The sequence below is a fragment of the Eumetopias jubatus genome, unplaced genomic scaffold, assembly GCF_037043125.1.
Source record: "Eumetopias jubatus isolate StellerSeaLion01/CBP00866 unplaced genomic scaffold, mEumJub1_p1.0 scaffold_8, whole genome shotgun sequence".
NCBI classification, from domain to species: domain Eukaryota; kingdom Metazoa; phylum Chordata; class Mammalia; order Carnivora; family Otariidae; genus Eumetopias; species Eumetopias jubatus.
The window spans coordinates 138,867,027-138,888,722 of record NW_028274814.1 but is presented as its reverse complement, the minus strand read 5'-3'; the positions used below and the strand labels follow the sequence as shown (position 1 = coordinate 138,888,722).

Below are 21,696 nucleotides of genomic sequence, written 5' to 3'. Positions count from 1 at the left end.
CCGAGGGGGTCTGCGCCTGCCGTGCCCGGGTTGGGATGGAAGGGGTACGCCGCGGTGGGAGCTTTGGGGGGCGCACCTGCCTCCCCCATCAGACACGGATGCTGGGCGACAGGGCCGGAGGGCGGTCCGGGATTCGCTGACCGTCACAACTCCTTCCCCACCCCCGCCAGGGGCTCTTCCCTGCTGGGGACTCTGTTGGGGACACAACTGCAGAGTCCCTTGGGAGGCAGGGGACCCCTAGGGCAGCGGTCACTTTCAAGCTCTTCGGAGTCCCATATTAAGCCTTGCGCGGGCGCATGCCTAGAGGTCATTTTTTGAATAGAATCAAACCGAAAGGTGCTCACAACTACAGTCTGTAAAGAAAATCTGAAATATGATCCCATTTGATAACATTTAGTAATATACAAAACAACGTGTTGCTAACGGTCTGGTTCCTATGTAAACGCTAAAAGAAAACGAAATAATAGCAAAACTGAATTCAGATCCATGGGTGCCACCAGTGGTGCTGAGGATTCTCTCTTGAAGGGTACACTGAGGCGTTGGACTGCATAGGATGGTTCTACATCCGTAGTAGGGATGTGGGCACATGGTGGATCTTTGTTATTTTTTCTGTCTTTTCACAGATCTTAGATCTTTTATAATACTCCCATTCCCCTCTGCTTACCGTCCCACTTCCCTATTCTACCATGTCTGCAAAACTTGCCCAGAGTTTTCTGTGGTTGTCCACACCAGACACCAAAGACCCTGACCTTATCAAGAACAGTAAAGGTCTTCCTCCTCCAAACCCAGCAGCTACCTTGGCGACCTCTAGCACCTCCTCTTCCTGATCTTGAGCCGCTCTGACCCAGCAGGCCACGCTGCTCCTTTCTTGAATCCCCTCTTCCCCTGGCTTCCAGGACAGCACATCCTCCTGGTTTCCCTCCTGCCACCACCACTTCTCCGACTCTCTGTCCGCCTCACCTCTAAATACTGGAGGGGACCAGAGTCTGTCTCCTTCTCCACCTGTGCCTCCTCCCTACATGCCTCCGATGACCCCAATCTGAGTTTTCAGCCCTGACCCTTCTTGTTGTCTTGGTCAGCTCAGACTGCTAGAACAAAATGCCATAGATCCGGGTGGAGTAGGGGTGGTGTCTGGCCGGCAAGCATTTATTTCTCACAGCTCTGGAGCCCAAAGTCCAGGGTCAGGGCGCCAGCACGATCCGGTTTTCGGTAAGGGCCATCTCCCTTGTTTGCAGATGCCTGCCTTCTTCTGTCCTTACACGGCCTGTCCTTGGTGTGTGGGGCACTCAGAGAGAAGGAGAGAGAGAGTGGAGAAGAAAATAAAATCCTATTAAATGTTGCCTACGAAAGACCACTTTAAACATAAAGACATAAATAAGTTGAAAAGAAGTGAATGAAGACAAAAGATATGCCATAGAGACAGTGAGCATAAGAAGGCTCGTATGGCTATTTTATTTCCCAGTTTTATTGAGATACAATCAACATATCATCCAGCATTGGAATATCAGGTAAAATAGACTTCACAACAAAGATCATTACTAGAGATAAACAGAGACATTTCATCATGAGAAAAGGACCAGTTCATGTGGACATAACCACAAATGTGTATCCATCTAACAGAGCCTCAAAATACATGAAGCTAAAATGGACAGAATTAAAGGGGAAAAGAGACAATTTCCCAGTCACCATAGGAGAGATTAACAGCCTCTCTCAGCAGTGACAGAAAAACTAGAGAAAAATCCGGAAAAGACACGGAAGAAGGGACGGGTGGGTACCAACTATCTTGATGGAGTCGGCATTTGTAGGACGACCCACCCAACGACGATAGGATACCCGTAGTCTTCAAGTGCACGACTTGTACTGTGCACGACATGTGTTGTGCAGGACAATGCACAATACAAGGCAGACCACACTGCCGTGTGAGCTTTCAAACAGTCTCAATCAATGTAAAGAGTTCAAAATCATACCGAATGTATTCTCTGATCGCGACAGACTTAAGTTCGAAATCACTATACCCGGTAAGATTTCACACAAACTCCAAATACCTGGAAATTAAACAACGCATTTCAATGGATGGGTCAAAACCCAAACAGGGGAAAGTAGAACTATTTTTAATTGAATAACAACACTACCACAAATATGCAGGAGGCAGTTAAGCAGTGTTGGGTGGGACGTTTACAGCATTAAATGCTTCAATGAGAAACGAAGAAAGATCTAAAAGCAAGGACTCGGGGTTTCAACCTAAGAAAGTAGGAAAAGCAAAGCAAAGAACGAAACCCAGAGTCAGACGTCCCTGGGCTCTCAGGGAGCTCACAGTCCCTCTGGTTTTTGCCCAGGGGAGGGGGATTCCAGCTAAGGGGCCTTTGCAGGCTCTTGGGAACCTGGGCCGCCTTAATTCCATTAGCAGTCCTGGTCGGGGGCTACAAGGGCGTGGGACCCCGGAAGCCCACCCCATTCGCCGCATCAGGGTCGTGACCCCGCGGCCCGCGCCCTCCCCCCGCTTCCGCGCCCCCCCGCGGCGGTTGGCTGGAGCCCCGCGGCCTGCGGCAGCAGCTCCCAGGTTCCCGGGCAGGCGGCGCCATGGGGCCCGGGCCCGCGCTCCTCCTCTTCCTGAGTCTGGGCCCGGGCCTGGGCCTGGGCCCGGGCCTGGGCCTGGATCGCGGCCTCCTCCCGCAGCCGCCGGCCCCTCGCAGGGCCCGGGCTGCCGTCCTCGTCTCCTGGGCGCCCGGCGCGCCCGCGTCCGGACCCCGCAGCTCGGATCTCGCCTCGGCCCGCCGCCCCCCGCCTGCCGCCCGGCCCGGGGGCCCGGCGCAGGGAGACGCGGCCGCGCCGCGCGGCTGGAGGGGCGGCCCGGGCGTCGGGGAGCCGGCCGGCAGCGCCCGCCTCCAACTGCGGCCCCGCGCGGCCCCTGGCGGCGGCGTGGTCCTGCGCGGCGGCGGCCGCCTCTGCCTGCCCCGCGGCCCCGCGCGCCCGTTCTGCGTCCTGCTGCGCGTCGTGCTGCGCGCCCGCCTGGCCGCCGCGCCCACGCCCGTGGACCTGCGGCTGTCCGCGCGCCACGGCCGCCTGTCCCTGCTGTGGCGCACCCCGCTGCAGCGCGCGCTCGGGCGCCCGGAGTGGACCTTCCGGCTCGTGCGGGTCCCGCCCGCCAACCTGCGGCGCCCCCGCCGCGCCGCCTCCGACCTGCCCGCGGATGGCCCTCGCCCCTACGCGGGCTTCGTGGCCCAAACCAAGTGTCCCACGGACGGGCCCACGCCTGTGGTTTTGGAAGCTGTCAACTCGGACGGTCCTCAAGCCATCGAGTCTTCGGTGTCCTGCCAAGTATCCGATGAGGCGACCTGTGAGGTGACCATGGTAAAGATCAATAGGAACAAAGATGGTGTTCCCGTGGTGTTGACCAGGAAGATGGAGGATACCTTCAATGCAACATTTAACCACGAATGTCCGCACTCCACGTTAATTGTTCCACAGTGGCAAGTCTTTTCCGTGCCCTCCGTAAATGATGTGCCAAAGTGGTATAGACCTTTGGATGTACCAACCATCAAATCAGGGCATATTCCAACTATTTTACATATTCCCCCAAATTCTCTATCTTGGGGGGTGTATGTGTTTAGATTCACAGTCAACATCTACACTAAACGAAATTGGCCTCGGGTCTCAAAGTCGGATTTCATCTACGTCACCATCGTTAGAGGTGACCTAAAGGCAGTTATTCCTGGGGGTCCCAACATAACAGTTAATTTCACAAGTAGGCTGGTTCTGGATGGAACGAATTCCTCGGATCCAGAGTCAGACAACCCTTCAGAGGGACTCCTTTTCTCCTGGTACTGTACCACAGATCCAAAAAACTACCAGGGAGCTAAGATTACAGTGATGAGCAACAGCGTCTGTCACCCGAAGCAAACTGATCTGAGCTGGAGATGGGCCCCTGGCCCTGTCCTAACACTTTCACCAGGAATACTTAAAGGTGGAGGTGTGTATTTTTTCAGAATGGTGATCCGGAAGGGAGGTAGGACAGCATATATTGATAAAATGGTACACGTGCTCAAAGGACCACCCCCCGCAGCAAACATTTCCTGTATTGAAAATTGTGGTGCCGTTTTGGTCATTTCAGACAGATTTTCTTTGTTTCTAAATTGCACAAACTGTTCAGCGAGGCAGGATGTCTATAAATGGTCGATTCTGTCCTCTTCAGGTGATGAGATAACATTTGATTGGGTGAAACACACCACAACAGGGAGGAATGGTGCTTCTTTGTCTATAAAAGCTTTTGCTTTTAAGGATTTTCCTGAAGCTGAGTTTTGGATGTCTGTGCATCTAGCAACTTGGAGTGGGGAGACCTTGGACTTGAGGCACCCCTTGATTATTAACTATGTCCCTCAAAGCGGAGAGTGCACCATTAATCCAGATAAGGGAGTTGCATTTTTTACCAGGTTTGTCATCCGGTGTAATAATTTTAAGGACAAGAACATCCCTCTTACATACAAAATGGTAGTCTCTGATTTGTATGGTTTTGGTCAGATCAGTTCTGTAAAAGAGAACGCCTTGGGGGCCATCCTGTATTTGGGGAGTGAGTCCACATCGCCCCCTTCCTTTCTCCCTGTCGGCGTGTTGGCCAGTCGTTACGCCGTGAAGATCCACGTTCAGGTGTATGACGCTCTAGGCACTTTTTCTCAGGTGACTTTGTACGCGACTGTACATGCTCCAACGGACAAAATCTCAGGGAAGGATGTGCTCGATCGCTTATTCAACTTCACCATGGGACCAAATTCATCGCTCTCTACTTTGCTTGACAACCAGGAATTTCTACCTGCAGGTTATTTAATATATATAGCAGCTTCTGTTTTGAATAACATGAAACCTGAATTAACTTTGCACGCTGAGAGAACCAGACTCCGGGAATACCTTGTCAACCAGACTTTCGTTCTTCCCAATAGCACTTTGGTGGAAGTCAGCCAGGTAGTCATGAGTGTTACTAAATTAACCCAGACGACCTCTGGATTCACTCGAATGGCTCAGAAACTCGCCACAGTGAGGATCTGGCAAGCAAATCGAGCCCTCCAACAGTCTCGACAGAAAGATCCACAGTTTTACTCTGAACAAATAGAAATCGTGAGCACTGGGATATTAACAACTTTGTCTAATATCTTTAAACTGACCGTTAGCTACGAAGTGGTTGATGAGCCTTTCTACGAGTTGGAATTACTAGCAGACACAATACTGGAGGGTAAAGTGCCAGGGAATGAGACCACTGCAATGACATCCTCCAGCTTTAACGTGTACGTCAGGAAAGCTGAAAAGTGGGACGTGACTGACGTCTTCAGCAATGAGAAAAGCAGTCGAAATTATTTTCGTCTGACGCTAAACGTGAGCAGTGTTCCAAGTTTGCCCCCGAATGCCCCGATTTCCACCATGTTTTGTGAATTTGCAGATGATCCCTTTCCTTGGATGAATGATCAGGAAAGCTGTTCTGCAGAGGTGGTTGGATTCAGAATGACAGGAAGCACACCTAACGGCGATGTGATCGAGATCCTGCCTGATGTAGCCGAAGTGTACATCGCCAGAAAAAACTTGAGCTTTGCGGCTTTTAATCTCACAGTGGGACCCGAGAATGAGCCCGAGGGAGCTGAGGAGTCTTTCTCAATGACGACAGGGGAGTTTAGGTTTGAGGTGGACAGCAGTGTAGTGAAGGAGTTGCTGGTCCACATTGTGACCGAAGTGACCGTGTTGTTCACGGTTTTGGTATACGCCGGCAGTGAAATGACCCCCACTGCTCTGGTCGCCACCTTCCTCGTGCCCCATGACATCCCTCCCATGGCCAACCAGAGTGACCTGTTTGACTCGGCCTGTACAGTTAGGGAGGCCCGCGTGGTTTGCCTTCCAGCATCCCTGCTGCAAGTCATAGCTCAGCGAAGTGGCTCGTCTGAGTGCACCTTGATCATAGTTCTGCAGGCACCCCATTTTGTCAAGAAAGCCAGTGAAAAGCTGGTGAGAATAGCTCTTTTCAGCGCTCACTGCCTAGACATGTATGGGATCCAGAGCGATTGGAGAGAAGATACCTGTGTTCTCGGAGAGAAGACCACCTGGCGTAGAGTGCACTGTATCTGCGCAAACACGAGGAGGGCCCGGCGGCAGCTGGACCTAATAAAACAAGCCAGCACCCACCTGCAAACCCATTTTCTGACGGCCAAGGTGATTGTGGTCCCTAATCCTGTAGATCTACGGTTGGAGGTCATCAAGAACGTTACCCAAAACCCTGTGACGCTCTTCACCGTACTTTTCATTATGCTCACGTACATAATCCTAGCTTTCTGGGCCTTGCTGAGAGATGACGTGGATCAGTATCTTCGGCTACATGTGGTAATTCTACTTGATAACGATCCTTATGATAAGGTGTGTTACCTCGTCACTATTTTTACAGGAAGCCGTGGTGGGGCTGGGACCAGGGCCGATGTCTTCATCCAACTTAGGGGGACAGACGGTGCCAGTGATGTGCATTGTCTGAGCCATCCTTATTTTAAAACCCTCTACCGGGGAAGCATCTACACTTTTCTCCTAACGACGAAAAGTGACTTGGGGGACATCCATTCCATTCGTGTGTGGCACAACAATGAGGGCAAAGCCCCCAGTTGGTATTTAAGCAGAATCAAAGTGGAAAATCTGTTCAGCAGACGCATCTGGCTGTTTTTATGCCGGGAATGGCTTTCTATTGACACTTCTTTGGACAGAACGTTTCATGTTACGGACCCAGACAAGCCTATAAACAGAAGGGACTTTTTCCTGACAGAATCGAGTTACAAGATGGGGAGAGATCACACGTGGTTTTCTATTTTCTCCAGCGTTAATTCTAGTTCATTCACTAGGCTTCAGAGACTGTCCTGCTGTTTGGCAATGCTGATGGCCTCCCTTCTGTGTAATATTATGTTCTTTAATCTCGACAGACCAGAAGAAACAGAGTCAGAAGAGGGGAGGTACATCAGGTTAATGATGATAGGACTGGAAAGTGTCTTATTTACACTCCCTCTGCAACTATTGATCACTTTTCTGTTCACCTACTCCCAGAGGGAGCCTCGTGTAACTCTAGAAAAGGTATCTCCCCGGAAGGATTCCTTGGAGCTAGAAAATATATACTGGGAAGAATTTCTGAAAAAGTGGCATGCTCATGAAACTGTGCATGCACCCACCAAGGAGCCTTCGAATCTTCCATCTGGGAAAGGTCCTAGACTTCAAAAGACAGCCAAGGTGCTCTCTGTGACTCCGCGCCAGCGAAAGAAAGGAGAGAACAAGGTCTCACGCACCCAGGGAAAAAATATAAATGCCAGTAAAGCAAAGACAAATAACAATCAAGATGTTGCTTCTGGAGAGCTGCCTTCCCAAACGGGTCCTGTAGAACTCAAGGAGAAGAGCAGTATCACTCTGTCCTCATGTTGCATTTATATAGCGTGGTTCTTGGTTTTCGCCATTTCCATTATATCTTCGTTCTTCATCATATTTTACGGGCTGACCTATGGCTATGAAAAGTCAATGGAATGGCTCATTGCATCGTTTTGTTCATTCTGTCTGTCCATTTTTCTGGTGCAGACATGTAAAATTATACTCCTGTCATGCTTCAGAACAAGTAGGCCCAAGTTTTGTAAAAACCTTCCATGGGCAAGCGGGTACCAGTATACCGAGATCGAGCTGCGAAGCAAATTGAGCCCAGAAGAAATGCAAGAGCGACACGAGCTGATCGTGCAGCTCCGAAGATCGAGGATGTACCAGCCCCTCACCGAAGATGAAATCCTAATATTCAAAAGAAAGAAGACAATCAAGAGAAGGGCTTTGCTGTTCCTGTGTTACATTCTGACCCACTTCATCTTTCTAGCCCTCCTGTTGAGCCTCGTCGCCCTCCTGCGCCACACGGACAGCTTTTACTATAATCAGTTTATTCGCAGTCAGTTCTCTGTGGATCTCGGCTCGGTGACCAAGCTGGCGGACATCTACAGGTGGCTGAACAGTGTGCTGGTGCCTCTGCTCCACAATGACCCGAATCCAACGTTTCTTCCCGACAGCTCCTCTAAAATCCTGGGTCTTCCCCTGCTGAGGCAGGTGAGGGCAAAACCTGGCGATAAAGCCTGCCTGCCTGCCAACAACTTTGCGCAAACTGGCATGGAAGGAGAAGTCCGTTGTCATCCCAACTATGGCACTGACCCGGAAGACACGAGAAACTACTCTAGCCTTTGGACCAAACTTGCGAAGAGGTCCGAGGACAAGCATGCCAACGGGTTTACTTACAAGCCTCCGGAGAAGACATGGGGCTATTTCTCCCACGGACTCTTACACACCTACGGGTCAGGAGGCTATGCATTCTATTTTTTCCCAGAACAGCAGCAGTTTAATTCCACCGTGAGGCTCAGGGAACTCCAGAGCAGCGGCTGGCTTGACGAGAAGACGTGGGCCGTGATTCTGGAGCTGACCACCTTCAATCCAGACGTCAGTCTGTTCTGTAGCGTTTCTGTCATTTTCGAGGCGTCTCAGTTGGGAGTTGTGAACACGAGTATATCTGTGCACTCCTTCTCGGTTGCTGATTTCGACAGGGAAACTTCAGCGGAAGTCTACTTGTATGTGGCCATTCTCATTTTTGTTTTAGCCTACATCGTCGATGAGGGCTATATCATCACGCAAGAAAGGGCCTCCTACGTGAGAAGTGTGTATAATCTGCTCAACTTTGCTTTAAAATGCATATTTACTGTGCTGATTGTGCTCTTCTTCAGGAGGCACTTCTTGGCCACGGGCATAATTCGGTTTTACCTGTCGAACCCTGCAGATTTCATTCCCTTTCACGCAGTTTCTCAAGTAGATCACGTCATGAGGATCATTTTGGGTTTCCTGTTATTTCTGACCATTTTGAAGACGCTCAGGTATTCCAGATTCTTTTATGATGTGCGCCTGGCTCAGAGGGCCATTCAGGCCGCCCTTCCCGGCATCTGCCACATGGCGCTGGTGGTGTCCGTGTACTTCTTTGTGTACGTGGCCTTCGGCTACCTGGTGTTCGGTCAACACGAGTGGAACTATAGTAACCTGATTCACGCCACGCAGACGATATTCTCCTATTGCGTTTCAGCCTTTCAGAACACCGAGTTCTCCAACAACAGGGTTCTGGGGGTCCTATTCCTCTCATCGTTCATGCTGGTGATGATCTGCATATTGATCAACTTATTTCAGGCAGTGATTTTGTCTGCCTATGAGGAAATGAAGCAGCCCGTGTATGAGGAACCATCAGAGGAAGCGGAAGCAGTGACCTATCTGTGTCGCAAGCTAAGAGCTATGTTTAGGTTTCTGACCTTCCAACCCAGGGACAAAGATGAACCAGAGTTCTTTGTCAACATGCTGTATGGGCAGCCGGAGAAGAACAGCCGCCGGTATCTGGGGCTGAAGACCAGAAACGTCAATGGGAAGAAGATGGTTTATCTTGTTGTGTGATCAGTAACAGGGTCAAGAACCATAGGCAAGAGTCCCCCCAGATGCTCATTCTGTGGGTATAAGGAATGTTCAATGGCTCAGTAGTGCTCTCTACCCGTGTCCTGGAACACGCACACCCCACATTCGGAGGTATCTCCACCTTTGGCCTCTACTCTTGAGTGTTGGGGTAAAGGGCAGGTCTGCAGAATGGAACCCAGGGCTGATTTCCCTCTAGAGGGAACTTAGTGTCTTTGGAGCCCACAGCAGTTTAGAGACCCAGATTTGGGGGAGAGAGAGCTAAAGAGCCCCCACTCCACCTCTGCAGGGCAGAGCATTCTCCTGTTGGGACTGTGTCCCTGGGGCTGGGAGCCAAGAGCCTGTGGCTCCCTCAGTCCCTCTGAGAGTTCCCTTTGCAGACCAGGGCTGGGGCACACCCCTAGCCGCCCCCTCCCCAGCCCCAGACCCCACAATCCAGCTGGGCCAGGGCTTGTAGGGACAGTGGTGAGTTTGGGATCTGTCCTCCTGCTTTTGAATTCAGGGATGGGACCTGAGGGTCAGAAGTCTGAGCTTCCCATCTACTCCTTTGGGCTACTGCCAGTTAAAGTTAAATGTGAAATTTAATAACATTTTCCGGCCATTAGACATGAATTTTGTTCAACAACAAAAAGGTGTGTGTGTGTGTGTGTGTGTGTGTGTGTGTGTGTGTGTGTATGTTTTAGGGGGGGAGTGGATTCACACTGAAAGATAGTGAATGTTCTATATATTGACTGTAACAATATATCCATCCAGGGCTTGGGCTTTGGGTTATTCACAGCATGGTGGATTATTTGTAATAATAAAGAAAATGTGGTTTATTGTTAAAGAGCCATATGGGCTCGTAACTCTTATAGTTCTGCTCAGAAGCATGTTCATTTACGTAGATGCCACTTTAAGCTTTATCAGAATTAAATGTGAGATTTCTCCTGCGAGACCTGCTGTTATTTCTGGGCGAGGGGCATATATACAGACGGCTCCTGCCTTCCACATCGAGAGCCAGTGAAGGGGGACAACGCAATCCGGTGGGTGACAAAGTTGTCCCAAGGCCTTGCTACTCACTCGGTGCCCCTGTGGTCCTGACTGTGCTGAAATGGCTTACACGCACACACACGGGAGTTCCGTGCCGCTCACCCAATAGCGTCTGAAGGTCCGATTTGGATTTTCTTTTTTTTTCTTTTTTAAAATTTTATTGATTTATTTGAAAAAGAGATAGAGAGGAGGGCAGAGGGCCAAGCCAACTCTCCGCTGAGCAGGGAGCAGGGAGCAGGAAGCGGGACTGGATTGCAGGATCCTGAGTTCATGACCTGAGGGGATCATAGAAGCTCACTGATTGAGCCACCCAGGCGTCCCTCTCTTTTTACCTGTAAATATGTGGTTTCTTTTGGGAAAAATATTTTCTTTTATTTATTTTTTTTTAAAGATTTTTATTTATTCATTTGCGGGAGAGACAGAGAGAGAAGAAGCAGGGGGAAAGGCAGAGGGAGAGGGAGAAGCAGACTCCCCGCTTAACAAGGAGCCCGATGTGGGACTCGATCCCAGGACCCCGGGATCATGACCTGAGTCGAAGGCAGACGCTTAACCATCGAGCCACCCAGGCACCCGTTGGGAAAAATATTTTAAAAAATATTTGAGATATTGTTAATCCTTTTGGATTTTTTCTTATATTTTCTTATATTCTCAACTGTGGACAGCTCAAATTCAAAATTAACTCTATTTTCTGACAACACCATGTTTGCTCTTTGAAGATTTCCCTTAGCTCTTCTAGTCCATCTCCTAACTTGTCTATCCTGTCGAACAGCTTTAACACTATTCAAGAGCCAAGGTCATATATCTGGGTGGTTATAGGTCATATATGAAATGCTTCATCCAGATGGCCCAGTTTTGGCCAGACCCAGAAGAAAAAGTCAAAACAGTATATAATCCTGGCATTGATCCAAAGGATGCCTTTGCTGGAAGCACCCAGAGGTCCTAGCCGCTAGGAAGAAAGTCAGAGCACTTGTTCAACTCCCCGGAGTCCAGGTCCAGGAGTAGTTGCTATTGCCAGGATTACTAAAATGCCTTGTATATTCCTTCTTTCTCAGTTTCCCAAAGGAAAAAGGCCCAGGCCCCAGGCCTGCTGGCTTCAGGGGCAGCACAGTGCTTGGCTTACGTAGGTGCAGAGGGGCCTGGAGAGGGGCAAGGTGGGGAGGCAAGAGGGAAGAGCAGGTCTGAGACAGGGGACCCGGCACCCCGCGGGCCAGAGGGCTCTCTGGAAGCTGGAGCAGGGCAGGCTCGGGGCAGGACGGTGGGACTCGGATCCCAAAGGGCGTCGCAGGCCACGTTGCGAGCAGCACAGCGACGTGTCCGGAGTGCACAGCGCTTTATAAAGGCCTTGGGGAAGGACAGGGCTCCATTGGAACCCATCTTGTCTGCTGCCTAGGTTGGACACAGCCACTCCGGCCTGCGTCGCTGGCCCAGGCCCAAAGGATTCATGTCCCAAAAGGGTGACGGGGGGAGACAGGGAGTCAGCAAGCTAGGACCAGGGCGCCCCAGCTTCCTCCTCATCTTGAGCTGCTCTGACCCAGCAGGCCACACTGCCCCTTTCTTGAATCCCCTCTTCCCCTGGCTTCCAGGACAGCACACCCTCCTGGTTTCCCTCCTGCCACCACCACTTCTCCGACTCTCTGTCCGCCTCACCTCTAAATACTGGAGGGGACCAGAGTCTGTCTCCTTCTCCACCTGTGCCTCCTCCCTACATGCCTCCGATGACCCCAATCTGAGTTTTCAGCCCTGACCCTTCTTGTTGTCTTGGTCAGCTCAGACTGCTAGAACAAAATGCCATAGATCCGGGTGGAGTAGGGGTGGTGTCTGGCCGGCAAGCATTTATTTCTCACAGCTCTGGAGCCCAAAGTCCAGGGTCAGGGCGCCAGCACGATCCGGTTTTCGGTAAGGGCCATCTCCCTTGTTTGCAGATGCCTGCCTTCTTCTGTCCTTACACGGCCTGTCCTTGGTGTGTGGGGCACTCAGAGAGAAGGAGAGAGAGAGTGGAGAAGAAAATAAAATCCTATTAAATGTTGCCTACGAAAGACCACTTTAAACATAAAGACATAAATAAGTTGAAAAGAAGTGAATGAAGACAAAAGATATGCCATAGAGACAGTGAGCATAAGAAGGCTCGTATGGCTATTTTATTTCCCAGTTTTATTGAGATACAATCAACATATCATCCAGCATTGGAATATCAGGTAAAATAGACTTCACAACAAAGATCATTACTAGAGATAAACAGAGACATTTCATCATGAGAAAAGGACCAGTTCATGTGGACATAACCACAAATGTGTATCCATCTAACAGAGCCTCAAAATACATGAAGCTAAAATGGACAGAATTAAAGGGGAAAAGAGACAATTTCCCAGTCACCATAGGAGAGATTAACAGCCTCTCTCAGCAGTGACAGAAAAACTAGAGAAAAATCCGGAAAAGACACGGAAGAAGGGACGGGTGGGTACCAACTATCTTGATGGAGTCGGCATTTGTAGGACGACCCACCCAACGACGATAGGATACCCGTAGTCTTCAAGTGCACGACTTGTACTGTGCACGACATGTGTTGTGCAGGACAATGCACAATACAAGGCAGACCACACTGCCGTGTGAGCTTTCAAACAGTCTCAATCAATGTAAAGAGTTCAAAATCATACCGAATGTATTCTCTGATCGCGACAGACTTAAGTTCGAAATCACTATACCCGGTAAGATTTCACACAAACTCCAAATACCTGGAAATTAAACAACGCATTTCAATGGATGGGTCAAAACCCAAACAGGGGAAAGTAGAACTATTTTTAATTGAATAACAACACTACCACAAATATGCAGGAGGCAGTTAAGCAGTGTTGGGTGGGACGTTTACAGCATTAAATGCTTCAATGAGAAACGAAGAAAGATCTAAAAGCAAGGACTCGGGGTTTCAACCTAAGAAAGTAGGAAAAGCAAAGCAAAGAACGAAACCCAGAGTCAGACGTCCCTGGGCTCTCAGGGAGCTCACAGTCCCTCTGGTTTTTGCCCAGGGGAGGGGGATTCCAGCTAAGGGGCCTTTGCAGGCTCTTGGGAACCTGGGCCGCCTTAATTCCATTAGCAGTCCTGGTCGGGGGCTACAAGGGCGTGGGACCCCGGAAGCCCACCCCATTCGCCGCATCAGGGTCGTGACCCCGCGGCCCGCGCCCTCCCCCCGCTTCCGCGCCCCCCCGCGGCGGTTGGCTGGAGCCCCGCGGCCTGCGGCAGCAGCTCCCAGGTTCCCGGGCAGGCGGCGCCATGGGGCCCGGGCCCGCGCTCCTCCTCTTCCTGAGTCTGGGCCCGGGCCTGGGCCTGGGCCCGGGCCTGGGCCTGGATCGCGGCCTCCTCCCGCAGCCGCCGGCCCCTCGCAGGGCCCGGGCTGCCGTCCTCGTCTCCTGGGCGCCCGGCGCGCCCGCGTCCGGACCCCGCAGCTCGGATCTCGCCTCGGCCCGCCGCCCCCCGCCTGCCGCCCGGCCCGGGGGCCCGGCGCAGGGAGACGCGGCCGCGCCGCGCGGCTGGAGGGGCGGCCCGGGCGTCGGGGAGCCGGCCGGCAGCGCCCGCCTCCAACTGCGGCCCCGCGCGGCCCCTGGCGGCGGCGTGGTCCTGCGCGGCGGCGGCCGCCTCTGCCTGCCCCGCGGCCCCGCGCGCCCGTTCTGCGTCCTGCTGCGCGTCGTGCTGCGCGCCCGCCTGGCCGCCGCGCCCACGCCCGTGGACCTGCGGCTGTCCGCGCGCCACGGCCGCCTGTCCCTGCTGTGGCGCACCCCGCTGCAGCGCGCGCTCGGGCGCCCGGAGTGGACCTTCCGGCTCGTGCGGGTCCCGCCCGCCAACCTGCGGCGCCCCCGCCGCGCCGCCTCCGACCTGCCCGCGGATGGCCCTCGCCCCTACGCGGGCTTCGTGGCCCAAACCAAGTGTCCCACGGACGGGCCCACGCCTGTGGTTTTGGAAGCTGTCAACTCGGACGGTCCTCAAGCCATCGAGTCTTCGGTGTCCTGCCAAGTATCCGATGAGGCGACCTGTGAGGTGACCATGGTAAAGATCAATAGGAACAAAGATGGTGTTCCCGTGGTGTTGACCAGGAAGATGGAGGATACCTTCAATGCAACATTTAACCACGAATGTCCGCACTCCACGTTAATTGTTCCACAGTGGCAAGTCTTTTCCGTGCCCTCCGTAAATGATGTGCCAAAGTGGTATAGACCTTTGGATGTACCAACCATCAAATCAGGGCATATTCCAACTATTTTACATATTCCCCCAAATTCTCTATCTTGGGGGGTGTATGTGTTTAGATTCACAGTCAACATCTACACTAAACGAAATTGGCCTCGGGTCTCAAAGTCGGATTTCATCTACGTCACCATCGTTAGAGGTGACCTAAAGGCAGTTATTCCTGGGGGTCCCAACATAACAGTTAATTTCACAAGTAGGCTGGTTCTGGATGGAACGAATTCCTCGGATCCAGAGTCAGACAACCCTTCAGAGGGACTCCTTTTCTCCTGGTACTGTACCACAGATCCAAAAAACTACCAGGGAGCTAAGATTACAGTGATGAGCAACAGCGTCTGTCACCCGAAGCAAACTGATCTGAGCTGGAGATGGGCCCCTGGCCCTGTCCTAACACTTTCACCAGGAATACTTAAAGGTGGAGGTGTGTATTTTTTCAGAATGGTGATCCGGAAGGGAGGTAGGACAGCATATATTGATAAAATGGTACACGTGCTCAAAGGACCACCCCCCGCAGCAAACATTTCCTGTATTGAAAATTGTGGTGCCGTTTTGGTCATTTCAGACAGATTTTCTTTGTTTCTAAATTGCACAAACTGTTCAGCGAGGCAGGATGTCTATAAATGGTCGATTCTGTCCTCTTCAGGTGATGAGATAACATTTGATTGGGTGAAACACACCACAACAGGGAGGAATGGTGCTTCTTTGTCTATAAAAGCTTTTGCTTTTAAGGATTTTCCTGAAGCTGAGTTTTGGATGTCTGTGCATCTAGCAACTTGGAGTGGGGAGACCTTGGACTTGAGGCACCCCTTGATTATTAACTATGTCCCTCAAAGCGGAGAGTGCACCATTAATCCAGATAAGGGAGTTGCATTTTTTACCAGGTTTGTCATCCGGTGTAATAATTTTAAGGACAAGAACATCCCTCTTACATACAAAATGGTAGTCTCTGATTTGTATGGTTTTGGTCAGATCAGTTCTGTAAAAGAGAACGCCTTGGGGGCCATCCTGTATTTGGGGAGTGAGTCCACATCGCCCCCTTCCTTTCTCCCTGTCGGCGTGTTGGCCAGTCGTTACGCCGTGAAGATCCACGTTCAGGTGTATGACGCTCTAGGCACTTTTTCTCAGGTGACTTTGTACGCGACTGTACATGCTCCAACGGACAAAATCTCAGGGAAGGATGTGCTCGATCGCTTATTCAACTTCACCATGGGACCAAATTCATCGCTCTCTACTTTGCTTGACAACCAGGAATTTCTACCTGCAGGTTATTTAATATATATAGCAGCTTCTGTTTTGAATAACATGAAACCTGAATTAACTTTGCACGCTGAGAGAACCAGACTCCGGGAATACCTTGTCAACCAGACTTTCGTTCTTCCCAATAGCACTTTGGTGGAAGTCAGCCAGGTAGTCATGAGTGTTACTAAATTAACCCAGACGACCTCTGGATTCACTCGAATGGCTCAGAAACTCGCCACAGTGAGGATCTGGCAAGCAAATCGAGCCCTCCAACAGTCTCGACAGAAAGATCCACAGTTTTACTCTGAACAAATAGAAATCGTGAGCACTGGGATATTAACAACTTTGTCTAATATCTTTAAACTGACCGTTAGCTACGAAGTGGTTGATGAGCCTTTCTACGAGTTGGAATTACTAGCAGACACAATACTGGAGGGTAAAGTGCCAGGGAATGAGACCACTGCAATGACATCCTCCAGCTTTAACGTGTACGTCAGGAAAGCTGAAAAGTGGGACGTGACTGACGTCTTCAGCAATGAGAAAAGCAGTCGAAATTATTTTCGTCTGACGCTAAACGTGAGCAGTGTTCCAAGTTTGCCCCCGAATGCCCCGATTTCCACCATGTTTTGTGAATTTGCAGATGATCCCTTTCCTTGGATGAATGATCAGGAAAGCTGTTCTGCAGAGGTGGTTGGATTCAGAATGACAGGAAGCACACCTAACGGCGATGTGATCGAGATCCTGCCTGATGTAGCCGAAGTGTACATCGCCAGAAAAAACTTGAGCTTTGCGGCTTTTAATCTCACAGTGGGACCCGAGAATGAGCCCGAGGGAGCTGAGGAGTCTTTCTCAATGACGACAGGGGAGTTTAGGTTTGAGGTGGACAGCAGTGTAGTGAAGGAGTTGCTGGTCCACATTGTGACCGAAGTGACCGTGTTGTTCACGGTTTTGGTATACGCCGGCAGTGAAATGACCCCCACTGCTCTGGTCGCCACCTTCCTCGTGCCCCATGACATCCCTCCCATGGCCAACCAGAGTGACCTGTTTGACTCGGCCTGTACAGTTAGGGAGGCCCGCGTGGTTTGCCTTCCAGCATCCCTGCTGCAAGTCATAGCTCAGCGAAGTGGCTCGTCTGAGTGCACCTTGATCATAGTTCTGCAGGCACCCCATTTTGTCAAGAAAGCCAGTGAAAAGCTGGTGAGAATAGCTCTTTTCAGCGCTCACTGCCTAGACATGTATGGGATCCAGAGCGATTGGAGAGAAGATACCTGTGTTCTCGGAGAGAAGACCACCTGGCGTAGAGTGCACTGTATCTGCGCAAACACGAGGAGGGCCCGGCGGCAGCTGGACCTAATAAAACAAGCCAGCACCCACCTGCAAACCCATTTTCTGACGGCCAAGGTGATTGTGGTCCCTAATCCTGTAGATCTACGGTTGGAGGTCATCAAGAACGTTACCCAAAACCCTGTGACGCTCTTCACCGTACTTTTCATTATGCTCACGTACATAATCCTAGCTTTCTGGGCCTTGCTGAGAGATGACGTGGATCAGTATCTTCGGCTACATGTGGTAATTCTACTTGATAACGATCCTTATGATAAGGTGTGTTACCTCGTCACTATTTTTACAGGAAGCCGTGGTGGGGCTGGGACCAGGGCCGATGTCTTCATCCAACTTAGGGGGACAGACGGTGCCAGTGATGTGCATTGTCTGAGCCATCCTTATTTTAAAACCCTCTACCGGGGAAGCATCTACACTTTTCTCCTAACGACGAAAAGTGACTTGGGGGACATCCATTCCATTCGTGTGTGGCACAACAATGAGGGCAAAGCCCCCAGTTGGTATTTAAGCAGAATCAAAGTGGAAAATCTGTTCAGCAGACGCATCTGGCTGTTTTTATGCCGGGAATGGCTTTCTATTGACACTTCTTTGGACAGAACGTTTCATGTTACGGACCCAGACAAGCCTATAAACAGAAGGGACTTTTTCCTGACAGAATCGAGTTACAAGATGGGGAGAGATCACACGTGGTTTTCTATTTTCTCCAGCGTTAATTCTAGTTCATTCACTAGGCTTCAGAGACTGTCCTGCTGTTTGGCAATGCTGATGGCCTCCCTTCTGTGTAATATTATGTTCTTTAATCTCGACAGACCAGAAGAAACAGAGTCAGAAGAGGGGAGGTACATCAGGTTAATGATGATAGGACTGGAAAGTGTCTTATTTACACTCCCTCTGCAACTATTGATCACTTTTCTGTTCACCTACTCCCAGAGGGAGCCTCGTGTAACTCTAGAAAAGGTATCTCCCCGGAAGGATTCCTTGGAGCTAGAAAATATATACTGGGAAGAATTTCTGAAAAAGTGGCATGCTCATGAAACTGTGCATGCACCCACCAAGGAGCCTTCGAATCTTCCATCTGGGAAAGGTCCTAGACTTCAAAAGACAGCCAAGGTGCTCTCTGTGACTCCGCGCCAGCGAAAGAAAGGAGAGAACAAGGTCTCACGCACCCAGGGAAAAAATATAAATGCCAGTAAAGCAAAGACAAATAACAATCAAGATGTTGCTTCTGGAGAGCTGCCTTCCCAAACGGGTCCTGTAGAACTCAAGGAGAAGAGCAGTATCACTCTGTCCTCATGTTGCATTTATATAGCGTGGTTCTTGGTTTTCGCCATTTCCATTATATCTTCGTTCTTCATCATATTTTACGGGCTGACCTATGGCTATGAAAAGTCAATGGAATGGCTCATTGCATCGTTTTGTTCATTCTGTCTGTCCATTTTTCTGGTGCAGACATGTAAAATTATACTCCTGTCATGCTTCAGAACAAGTAGGCCCAAGTTTTGTAAAAACCTTCCATGGGCAAGCGGGTACCAGTATACCGAGATCGAGCTGCGAAGCAAATTGAGCCCAGAAGAAATGCAAGAGCGACACGAGCTGATCGTGCAGCTCCGAAGATCGAGGATGTACCAGCCCCTCACCGAAGATGAAATCCTAATATTCAAAAGAAAGAAGACAATCAAGAGAAGGGCTTTGCTGTTCCTGTGTTACATTCTGACCCACTTCATCTTTCTAGCCCTCCTGTTGAGCCTCGTCGCCCTCCTGCGCCACACGGACAGCTTTTACTATAATCAGTTTATTCGCAGTCAGTTCTCTGTGGATCTCGGCTCGGTGACCAAGCTGGCGGACATCTACAGGTGGCTGAACAGTGTGCTGGTGCCTCTGCTCCACAATGACCCGAATCCAACGTTTCTTCCCGACAGCTCCTCTAAAATCCTGGGTCTTCCCCTGCTGAGGCAGGTGAGGGCAAAACCTGGCGATAAAGCCTGCCTGCCTGCCAACAACTTTGCGCAAACTGGCATGGAAGGAGAAGTCCGTTGTCATCCCAACTATGGCACTGACCCGGAAGACACGAGAAACTACTCTAGCCTTTGGACCAAACTTGCGAAGAGGTCCGAGGACAAGCATGCCAACGGGTTTACTTACAAGCCTCCGGAGAAGACATGGGGCTATTTCTCCCACGGACTCTTACACACCTACGGGTCAGGAGGCTATGCATTCTATTTTTTCCCAGAACAGCAGCAGTTTAATTCCACCGTGAGGCTCAGGGAACTCCAGAGCAGCGGCTGGCTTGACGAGAAGACGTGGGCCGTGATTCTGGAGCTGACCACCTTCAATCCAGACGTCAGTCTGTTCTGTAGCGTTTCTGTCATTTTCGAGGCGTCTCAGTTGGGAGTTGTGAACACGAGTATATCTGTGCACTCCTTCTCGGTTGCTGATTTCGACAGGGAAACTTCAGCGGAAGTCTACTTGTATGTGGCCATTCTCATTTTTGTTTTAGCCTACATCGTCGATGAGGGCTATATCATCACGCAAGAAAGGGCCTCCTACGTGAGAAGTGTGTATAATCTGCTCAACTTTGCTTTAAAATGCATATTTACTGTGCTGATTGTGCTCTTCTTCAGGAGGCACTTCTTGGCCACGGGCATAATTCGGTTTTACCTGTCGAACCCTGCAGATTTCATTCCCTTTCACGCAGTTTCTCAAGTAGATCACGTCATGAGGATCATTTTGGGTTTCCTGTTATTTCTGACCATTTTGAAGACGCTCAGGTATTCCAGATTCTTTTATGATGTGCGCCTGGCTCAGAGGGCCATTCAGGCCGCCCTTCCCGGCATCTGCCACATGGCGCTGGTGGTGTCCGTGTACTTCTTTGTGTACGTGGCCTTCGGCTACCTGGTGTTCGGTCAACACGAGTGGAACTATAGTAACCTGATTCACGCCACGCAGACGATATTCTCCTATTGCGTTTCAGCCTTTCAGAACACCGAGTTCTCCAACAACAGGGTTCTGGGGGTCCTATTCCTCTCATCGTTCATGCTGGTGATGATCTGCATATTGATCAACTTATTTCAGGCAGTGATTTTGTCTGCCTATGAGGAAATGAAGCAGCCCGTGTATGAGGAACCATCAGAGGAAGCGGAAGCAGTGACCTATCTGTGTCGCAAGCTAAGAGCTATGTTTAGGTTTCTGACCTTCCAACCCAGGGACAAAGATGAACCAGAGTTCTTTGTCAACATGCTGTATGGGCAGCCGGAGAAGAACAGCCGCCGGTATCTGGGGCTGAAGACCAGAAACGTCAATGGGAAGAAGATGGTTTATCTTGTTGTGTGATCAGTAACAGGGTCAAGAACCATAGGCAAGAGTCCCCCCAGATGCTCATTCTGTGGGTATAAGGAATGTTCAATGGCTCAGTAGTGCTCTCTACCCGTGTCCTGGAACACGCACACCCCACATTCGGAGGTATCTCCACCTTTGGCCTCTACTCTTGAGTGTTGGGGTAAAGGGCAGGTCTGCAGAATGGAACCCAGGGCTGATTTCCCTCTAGAGGGAACTTAGTGTCTTTGGAGCCCACAGCAGTTTAGAGACCCAGATTTGGGGGAGAGAGAGCTAAAGAGCCCCCACTCCACCTCTGCAGGGCAGAGCATTCTCCTGTTGGGACTGTGTCCCTGGGGCTGGGAGCCAAGAGCCTGTGGCTCCCTCAGTCCCTCTGAGAGTTCCCTTTGCAGACCAGGGCTGGGGCACACCCCTAGCCGCCCCCTCCCCAGCCCCAGACCCCACAATCCAGCTGGGCCAGGGCTTGTAGGGACAGTGGTGAGTTTGGGATCTGTCCTCCTGCTTTTGAATTCAGGGATGGGACCTGAGGGTCAGAAGTCTGAGCTTCCCATCTACTCCTTTGGGCTACTGCCAGTTAAAGTTAAATGTGAAATTTAATAACATTTTCCGGCCATTAGACATGAATTTTGTTCAACAACAAAAAGGTGTGTGTGTGTGTGTGTGTGTGTGTGTGTGTGTGTGTGTGTATGTTTTAGGGGGGGAGTGGATTCACACTGAAAGATAGTGAATGTTCTATATATTGACTGTAACAATATATCCATCCAGGGCTTGGGCTTTGGGTTATTCACAGCATGGTGGATTATTTGTAATAATAAAGAAAATGTGGTTTATTGTTAAAGAGCCATATGGGCTCGTAACTCTTATAGTTCTGCTCAGAAGCATGTTCATTTACGTAGATGCCACTTTAAGCTTTATCAGAATTAAATGTGAGATTTCTCCTGCGAGACCTGCTGTTATTTCTGGGCGAGGGGCATATATACAGACGGCTCCTGCCTTCCACATCGAGAGCCAGTGAAGGGGGACAACGCAATCCGGTGGGTGACA

The 21,696-nt window shown here is 50.6% G+C and overlaps 2 protein-coding genes across 2 annotated transcripts; both read left to right on the top strand.

Annotated features, from left to right (window-relative positions):
- Positions 1 to 2,580: 2,580 nt before the first annotated feature.
- On the top strand, positions 2,581 to 10,157 carry LOC114203870 (polycystin family receptor for egg jelly-like). The gene has a single exon (XM_028097152.2). It carries the CDS (start codon positions 2,581 to 2,583, stop codon positions 9,457 to 9,459), a length of 6,879 nt encoding a protein of 2,292 aa, XP_027952953.2. The 3' UTR covers positions 9,460 to 10,157.
- A 3,613-nt stretch (positions 10,158 to 13,770) lies between these two features.
- LOC148163828 (polycystin family receptor for egg jelly-like) lies at positions 13,771 to 21,347 on the top strand. The gene has a single exon (XM_088025408.1). It carries the CDS (start codon positions 13,771 to 13,773, stop codon positions 20,647 to 20,649), a length of 6,879 nt encoding a protein of 2,292 aa, XP_087881534.1. The 3' UTR covers positions 20,650 to 21,347.
- The last annotated feature ends 349 nt before the right edge of the window (positions 21,348 to 21,696 follow it).

Bases quoted from the DNA above. Each gene is read 5' to 3' on its own strand.
- LOC114203870 (XM_028097152.2), top strand. From the start codon at position 2,581: ATGGGGCCCGGGCCCGCGCTCCTCCTCTTCCTGAGTCTGGGCCCGGGC.
- LOC148163828 (XM_088025408.1), top strand. From the start codon at position 13,771: ATGGGGCCCGGGCCCGCGCTCCTCCTCTTCCTGAGTCTGGGCCCGGGC.